This window comes from Setaria viridis, chromosome 4 (genome assembly GCF_005286985.2).
Source record: "Setaria viridis chromosome 4, Setaria_viridis_v4.0, whole genome shotgun sequence".
Taxonomy (NCBI): Eukaryota; Viridiplantae; Streptophyta; class Magnoliopsida; order Poales; family Poaceae; genus Setaria; species Setaria viridis.
In genome coordinates this window covers 13,903,390-13,912,201 of record NC_048266.2, presented here as the reverse complement: position 1 = coordinate 13,912,201, position 8,812 = coordinate 13,903,390, and the positions used below count along the sequence as shown (strand labels likewise).

Genomic DNA, 8,812 nt, shown 5'->3' with positions numbered 1-8,812 from the left:
ATGTGAAAGCGTGGACACTTAAGAAGATGGCTACACAATTCCAGACATTCAAGAAGATGCTGGATATCCACTACATTAAGAAGGGCCCAACTCTAGACTTCAACGCGTGGCCAAAGTTGAGGGACCACTGGGATGCATTTGTTGAATATAAGAGGAGTGAAGACGGTGTGAAAAAGATCCTGACCAACACTACAAATGCTGGTCAGAAGGGCTACCGTCATCATCTAGGGCGAGGTGGTTATGGCATAGCAATTCCCAAATGGAGGAAGATGGAACAAGATCTGATCGAACGGGGAATCGTACCTGCAACTATTGAATGACCTGAACAATCAAAAAATTTGTATTACGCTCATGGAGGCTCCCTGAGCCAAGAGGATGGGATGTTGATATTCAATGACACAATAGGTGAGAAGGCCGAACTTCTTATGAAGAACATTGAAGATTCTAAGGCTGGGAGGTTGAACGTGGACCGAGAGAATGATGAGCTCACATTGGCCCTCGGTAATCCCGAGCACCCATAATGTTTCCGAGGGTTCGGGTCATTCCGTGGAAGTTTGCTTTCCGAGGCGACAACGCATCGTACAGAAGCCGCAAGCGAAGAAAGGAATAGATCGAGGAGAGCTGGCGGCAGATGCTAGAACCCAAAGTGCAGGCACAAGAAGAAATAATGTTGGAGGAAATCAATCATCGAGTGGCCCACGCAGTTGCGGAGTTGGCCCAATCTGAAGCATTGCTGAATCCAAACTATGCTAGCCCTTCTCAACGCCTCTTGAGCAGTTGTGCTTCTAAAGGGGTCCCCGATGTGCAGACGCCCAGGTTACCCGTGGAGGAGCAACGGTTCCCCGTGGATGCCATCACGCAACGCACCACATGTGAGCTGCATGCACCAGTCGGCAACCTCACTATTAAGGTATACTTATACATAATATTTATACAATCTTGTCAATTGATCCACGCCTCATGATCGGAGTTTAATAACTTGTTTAATTCTGCTATATGTATAGGTAGCGTACGAGAGTGTGTTACCAACCCTGGCGGGGCAGAGCAGTCATGGCATGGAGATTCCACCTGGCTACGCCAGCGTCCGCGTAGAGCAAATTGTTGATAGCCAATATGAAGGCCTAGAGATCGACCTCCCGGGAGGCGACAGGGAAACGACACTGGCAGAAGCGCTTCATGGGATCATTCTATGGCAAAAATGCTACATCATCATTCCCGGCACGGAGCCATCTCCTCAGAGCTCAAGACCGCTCCCCGTAGATCCCCAGCAGCGACCTTCTCCTCATAGCTCGAGACCATCATCTCCTGCACAACCTGCTCCAGGACTGTCGCTTCCTACTATATCAAGGTCTCCATCTCCACCACATCCTGGTGGTGGGAGCGACGACGATAATAACAACACCCCTCCCCGATCACCGTCGCCGGGACCAAGAGCAGCCCCAATCAAGGAACCTGCAGCACCACTAAAGAAGTCACGAGCACCACCTCCCAAGCAAAAACAGAGAAAGAATAAAACAAAGAAGCCTAAAGTGACTCGTAAGGAACGCTGGGAGGCAATGACTCATGCGTTACAGTGGGCAGAAATCCAATGAGAGGCCAGTGAGTGGTTCAAGAAACAAGCCAAAGAAAAAAAAAAAGCAAGGGATATGGAGCCACCGCTAGTAAATCAAAGAGATTTAAACTTTCTTATTAGGATGAAAGAAGGAGCCAAGAAAAGGATACCACTCTTATCAAACTATGAACGAGCTTTAGTAAAGGCTGATGAAAGGGACAAAAGGAAAGGAAAGTCATCTTCCTGTGGTGTTGTCCCCGACCTCAGGCATTTATCAAAAAAAGACGCTCAAAGGGTAGCAGCAATGCCCTTGGATCAACAAGTAGAAGTATTGAAATTCATGCAAGAAACAGGTCTAGGACTTGATGAATATTTAGGGCAAGTTGAGACGCCATCTGCACCGCTCCCTGAGCCAAGATGGACTTATGAGCTAGGCAAACCTCTAGTAAGGCCTTCGTTGGTACGAAAGCTATCAACAAAGATGTACGAATTCTATCAATGGTACATGATGGTGTCCGCCGACTCGAGGGAGATGTTCGGCCTTAAGGTAAAACCGATAGATTTTTACGGCGAAGGCAAGAAAGTTCTATGGCTAGACTTCAAGGATATATATGAAGTGTACCATCATGATGCCCTGGACGTCTCTCTGATCAGCGCTTGGGTTCTGTAAGTATCCATTTAACTCTACATGTAAATTTTTGCTCATATCAGTATTTTTTTTGCGTGCGTCACCGTACTAACTTCATCTTCCATTTTATGTAGGATGCTAATTCAGACGTGCCGACCAGAGGCGTACCTACATATTGGCTTCATGGATCCATCCGTAGTTAACCAAAAACAGAAACAATTATCACCGGAAAAAACCTTGGTGGAAGTATACAATTTCCTAGACAAACAAACATTCAAGGATTTCATACTACTTCCATACAAATTCAAGTAAGTGTGTGTATACCGTCTACTTTTGTTATCTTTTTCCTTACCTGATTAATGTTAGTTAGCTCTAATATGCATGAACAGTTTACGTACGCAGCTTCCACTGGATCCTTATTATAATTGAGCCTGAAAGAAGCCACGTCATTGTCTTCAATTCCTTGAGAAAAGATCCAGTAGAGTACCAAGACATGCAAGACAGGCTAGGCTTGTAATAATTCTGGATCTTTATCTCTATGCAAAAGTTTGTTTCCCAAATTTTATCCCTATTACACTATATCATTCATTATTCTAATCCGCAGCGCATGGAAACAATTCATAAGGACACACAAAGGTCCATTCAAAGAAAAACTTACATGGAACACAGACTTCCCGGTACGTATGAAGTTTGCACATTTATTACATTGTATAACACGAATATTTCATAACTTATTTTTTTCCGCACTGAAGTGCTTAAGATAGGAACCCGGGAATAATCTATGTGGCTACTACATCTGTGAGCACATGCACAGTTTTATGGGACCCAAGGGACTAAAGATGACGCCGCACAACTTTAAAGTACGTAAAATAAAACTATTACTAGTTAATTATTTTCTAGCTCCTTATATTTAATTGTTCGTGTAACATTCACAAATTTCCAAATTATAGATGTTAAATATTCAACAAGGACTCTCGAAGGAAGAAAGAGTAGCGGCAATATGTGAAGGTCTCATTGGATTCCTAATGGACGAGGTGGTACATCCAAAAGGAGAATTTTATTACGATGGACGACAATTAGACGCTCCTAGCAACACCTCGACGGGAAGATTGTAGATATATAGTTTGATTTATTTATATATATAATACGCGCTAATTAAGATCGATTTGTACTAGTTGAATTGTGTATATATATAGTAATTGTATAATTACAAATTTCATTCGTTTAAATACTAGTTGATTTCATTATAAAAAAAAATCTCAACTACTAAAGGTTAATAAAAGGGCCGCGGTACTACGTACGCGATGCATGAAAATTTCAGGCGTCATTTAGTCCCGGTTGGGAAATCCAACCGGGACTAAAGGGTAACCCTTTACTCCCGGTTGGGAAACCCAACCGGGACTAAATGGGCACCCTTTACTCCCGGTTACTTTGACCAACCGGGAGTAAAGGGCCTATCCCATGCCTGGCATGGCAGGCCCTTTAGTCCTGGTTGGTGACACCAACCGGGACTAAAGACCCCTTCCCTTTTGTCCTGGTTGGTTTATCCCGGATGGATTTTTGGGAGATATGCACCCTACCAACCGGGACTAAAAGCTAGTTCTCTACTAGTGCTATAGTCCCGGGTGGTAACACCAACCGGGACTAAAGGGTCGAGGGCTTTATTCCCAGTTGGGTAACACCAACCGAGATTAAAGGGTCCCTATAGGTGGCTAATTTTTTCACCCGGGACTAAAGGGTCTCCCTTTAGTCACAGGTCCGATTTTATCCGGATCTAAAGAGGGTTGGACGAAAGGTCTGGCCGTTGCTCATCTGGCTTTGCAGAGGATCAAATTTATACTTTATTGGCATGAGAATTTCCAACTCTACTACCTGAGGAGACGTCTCAAATCTTAACTGCCAGTTCCTTAAGTAATTATTACAAATAAAAGATGAGTTCGTTGCTTAGCCAAACCATAACCACAACACTTTGCTTAAACAAAGCACGATCACAATACGTTCACGCAGCTTTTATTTAGTACTAGAGCCACGTTGTTTGTTCGACAGGTTACAAACGTGCCACAGAGCTTGCTCATGCAAATGCCCTCAGGTACTTTGCGTTCTTCCGGGCTTCACGTGCGCCTCCTTGCTCGCCGGCCGGGACCCAGACTATGCTGAGCTTAGAGAGGAAATGGCACACCACCGCATCACCTGGCTTGAGATTGTGCGCCACTAGGAACGGGTGTCTGGGGGTCCACTGCGACGTGTCCAGGTGGCACACGGCTAGGGCCTCCATCGCCGGCGCCCCGCCATCCTCGGCCGCCAGCGTCACCAGGTACGCCGCCGCTGGGTTCGTCGTGTGGCAGTAGTACACCGCGTAGGGGTACGTCAGGTCATGGCACGCCGCGACCATCGGAGAGTCGGAGAGCTTCCGCACAGCCGTCACGTTATACCTCCCCCGTCGCGCCGTCGTGCCCGCAGGGTCGATGGGCATGTCACCCGAGAAAGCATGGACATTGCGTATCCCAAGGAGGGCAGCAGGGAGCTTTGCGAGGGACTCGAAGGACGTGGCGCAGCTGGCCTTCTCTCCTGCGAGTGTCTGCGGGTGCTCGCAAGTGTCCAGAGTCCACCGTATCTCATCTGCCATGGCATGGGACGCTGGCGCGAACATGGTAAGGATGTCGCCGAAGCGCTTGGTGGAGAATGGAATGGTTTCAGCCTCGTGGCGCGGTAGCAGGGGTGGCAAGGATGTGGTCGGTGGGATGGTCGGTGTGATAATGGACCCTGGCCGTAGCACGTCATGGAAGAAGAACACGTCTGCTAGCTTGTTGCCGTTGTTGTGGCTGTGAATATGGTCATGCCTGTCCCCTGAAACATGATTGAGATCATAAATACTTCATTTCTAAGAAGCTAAATATTATGAAGTGGTGACCTTCCTTAAATCCTCACCTTGGGACCTATATGAAGTAGTGGCCTTCCTTGAATCCTTCTCACCTTGGGACCCATATGATGTGGTGGTCTTTCTTGATAACTCATCACCTTGGGACCCATATGATGTGGTAGCCTTTCTTGATAACTCATCACCTTGGGACCCATATGATGTGGTGGTCTTTCTTGATAACTCATCACCTTGGGACCCATATGATGTGGTGGCCTTTCTTGATAACTCATCACCTTGGGACCCATATGATGTGGTGGTCTTTCTTGATAACTCATCACCTTGGGACCCATATGATGTGGTGGTCTTTCTTGATAACTCATCACCTTGGGACCCATATGATGTGGTGGTCTTTCTTGATAACTCATCACCTTGGGACCCATATGATGTGGTGGTCTTTCTTGATAACTCATCACCTTGGGACCCATATGATGTGGTGGCCTTTCTTGATAACTCATCACCTTGGGACCCATATGATGTGGTGGTCTTTCTTGATAACTCATCACCTTGGGACCCATATGATGTGGTGGTCTTTCTTGATAACTCATCACCTTGGGACCCATATGATGTGGTGAGCTTCCTTGAGTCCTCCTCACCTTTGGACCCATATGAAGTTGTGACCTTTCTAGATTCCTCATCACCTTGAGACCCATATGATGTGGTGGCCTTCCTTGAGTTGTCCTTACATTGAGATCCATATGACATCATTATTTTCATTGAGTCTCCATCATCTTGGGACCCATATGAGGCGGTGACCTTCCTTGAGTCCTCACCTTGGGACTTATGTGAAGTAGTGACCTTCCTTGTGTCCTCCTCACCTTGGGACCCATATGATGCGGTGACTTTTCTTGAGTTCTCCCCTTGTGCCAAACCTTTATTATCCTGAGAGACATGTCCTAATGCATGTATGACAAACATTATGAATGAGTATTGAACTATAGATTAATGACAATAAAGATAATGTTGCTGAAATAAAATAAATATTTTACAATAATAGGCTTCTTGTACATGCAATAATATGTGTTAAAATGACAATAATTAGTATTTATCTTATGCCTTTTTAGGTTGGATTAGTGACAAAAGAAAATTTGAACACAATTTTACCGGTAGGAATGAAAAATATGAAACTTTTTTCTCAAAGTTTCTTTTAAGATCCTTATATCAAACATGGAACTATGACTATATTCAACTATTGTGAACAAATCATGGAAACAATTGCGACCCATGAAATTTAAAATGTCAAATTGGAATAACACTACTCCCCATTTATGTGAATATAAATGTTGTTGATCAAAGTTAATTTACTGATAAAAATTCCTATATCTAGCATTGACACTGATTCTAAGATACCTATTATGAACCTTTTTGGCTTTACATAAGTAAATTAGAGTTAGAAATATAAATAGGAAAATATTGAATTGTTTAAGAACGTACTAATTGTGGCAATTTAATGCATTATATACAACAACAGTTATAAAGGCTGCAACCATATTTATTTTTTTCACAATTGAAAAGAAGTGGAGTTAATAACTACATTGTATACTCTCTTTTGGATCAGTAGTTGATATTTGTGAAACAAAAACCTTGAATTATAATTCAAAGTATATGAAAATAATTGTATATAGAAAAGTAGTCTAAACAAATATATAAATATAATGGGTGGAGTACATTAATAATAATTTTGGAGAATTTCTATTTTGAAATGAAACATGGGTAAATATACACTAAATCTTTATAATATGTTTTCTAAATATGTTTAAAAAAAGTCAGAATATAATTGAAAAAATAATAAGGCTAAAAAGAAAAGCATTGTACACAGAAAACTCATCCAAATAAATATTAATAAATGGATGGACTGAAATTTAGAGAATTTCTAGCATTCAAACTAGCATTCAATTGAAGTATGGATAACTATACAATACATTTTTATAATGTTTTTTTACTATTAGTGTATAGTTTTATGGCACTTGGAATGAGATTTGAGGTGCCACTGCTAATGAACGAAAAGAACACCATATTACTTTTTTTGGGGAACTTTCTCATATACCTCTAAGAGAATTCATAATCCCTCGGATGTTATCGATGTGTCTATAACACATGGAACGTTCAAGAGTAATTGACGATGGTGTGTGAGGATTTAGATTTTACCCAATGCATGGGAGGGGAGGAATTTTCGTACTTTCATGGAATACCATGTTTCTTACTGGTCAGGTTCCATGTGGAAGAATAGATAGAACATATCTCTTTTTTCCAAAGTTTATTTATCTGGTATTCCCTCAGTTCTTCCATATATGACATTTGGGGACAAGTAAATTAGTTTAGTCTTAAACCAATTAGTTTGTCCTAAATGTCATATATATATTTAAAGGCGGTACCTACTACACAACATATTTGTCATATTACATACTTATAAGTTGCAGTTTTCTGATTCTTTTTTAATTTGTACCCGAAGGCTTTTTGAGTCCTTTTTGGTACATCCAAATTCCGGCTATGGAGACGTACCAAGATACACCCAGGTTATTATTTATAAGGGGGAAGTAATTAAATTAGGAATATATACAAACCCAGGTTATTGTGTCCATTTGAGGAAAATGTTGCCGGGACAATAAGGCAGAAGCCGGGAATATATATTGTATGGCCTGATATATACGGTCCCATGCAATTGGTAAAAGTAAAACTGTAGAAGTAAACTAAACTAGCTAGAGGCAGTAAATTTTCCGCTACCATACATTTCCAGGCTAAATCCAGAGCACCTAAAAATGTGGATGATTAAACAAATTTTTACTCACTCGTGGGAAAGAGAGAGATATATACCTGTAGATTGGGTCAACAAGTCGTGTATGGCTTGGGGCATCGGAGTCTCAGGAAGAACTGCTTGCCAATACACCATTGGCGCCATGGTCTTAGGCGACTTCACGGCAGGCCCAGCTGGCAGATCTGCATGTTTGCTTGCTCCTGCTCCAGTAACCTGCATGCAGCATCATATAAAGACGTCGTAAAATATTAAGTAAAACAAAGAAATGTTGTTTTTGTAACAACAAGCCTTGCTACTGCTGATAGATATTGCACGGCCCGTTCGAACGATAGAACCGAACAATCACTCGTTTTCTTCACATGTATGAGAGCACTCGCTAATACAACTCATGCGTGCACACTCACCAGGAGGAGTATGGCGAGCGACACAATGGCATCCATATTGACCATGACACCACTTTGAACTGTGTTGGCGTCCATGCCCAGCAGGTGGCTATTTATAGGCCCAAGTATCACGTATGTTCAGGATCGTCAGTGTCTGGTCCAGATATTCACATTTCGATGCGTGTTTTGTTTAAGCAAAATCGTTGTCAGAAAGCAGATTTGTAGTGATGTTGACGTAGCATCTGCCAAAGGCCCAATGCTTCGGTCGCTCATTCATGGGCATTAAAAGAAAGGTGCACGTGGAGCTCGCCTCTCTTGTTTATTGAGGGCAGTTGTCGGAAGATTTGGTGGATAACATGTTTAACATGCTGATAGCTATGTTCACCAGCAAAGAAAATGCGGTCCAACTCCCAGTACACCATGCAAAAGCGACCCCTGCCAGATGTTTTGGGGGATGCATATACTAGCGAATACTGTAACAAATGTATGCCACCGATGTGTCTTAGTCTCACATGTGAGTTACCCGATACATGATTCATTTGGAATATGGTGCCGATATTCAACGTACATTTATGGA

The 8,812-nt window shown here is 42.7% G+C and overlaps 1 protein-coding gene across 1 annotated transcript; it reads right to left on the bottom strand.

The window, feature by feature from the left end:
* Positions 1-4,065: 4,065 nt before the first annotated feature.
* LOC117854194 (uncharacterized) lies at positions 4,066-8,407 on the bottom strand. Its single transcript, XM_034736497.1, has 4 exons — positions 8,257-8,407; positions 7,912-8,065; positions 5,109-5,993; positions 4,066-5,027 (listed from the first exon to the last, which is right to left on the bottom strand). Exons 1-4 carry the CDS (start codon positions 8,329-8,331, stop codon positions 4,252-4,254), a joined length of 1,890 nt encoding a protein of 629 aa, XP_034592388.1. The 5' UTR covers positions 8,332-8,407; the 3' UTR covers positions 4,066-4,251.
* Between the last annotated feature and the right edge of the window lie 405 nt (positions 8,408-8,812).

Coding starts and splice junctions, on each gene's coding strand:
- LOC117854194 (XM_034736497.1), bottom strand. CDS start 8,331: ATGGACGCCAACACAGTTCAAAGTGGTGTCATGGTCAATATGGATGCC. Junction 8,066..8,256: donor CGCTCGCCATACTCCTCCTG/GTGAGTGTGCAC, acceptor TGCTGCATGCAG/GTTACTGGAGCAGGAGCAAG. Junction 5,028..5,108: donor TACTTCATATAGGTCCCAAG/GTGAGGATTTAA, acceptor ATCATGTTTCAG/GGGACAGGCATGACCATATT.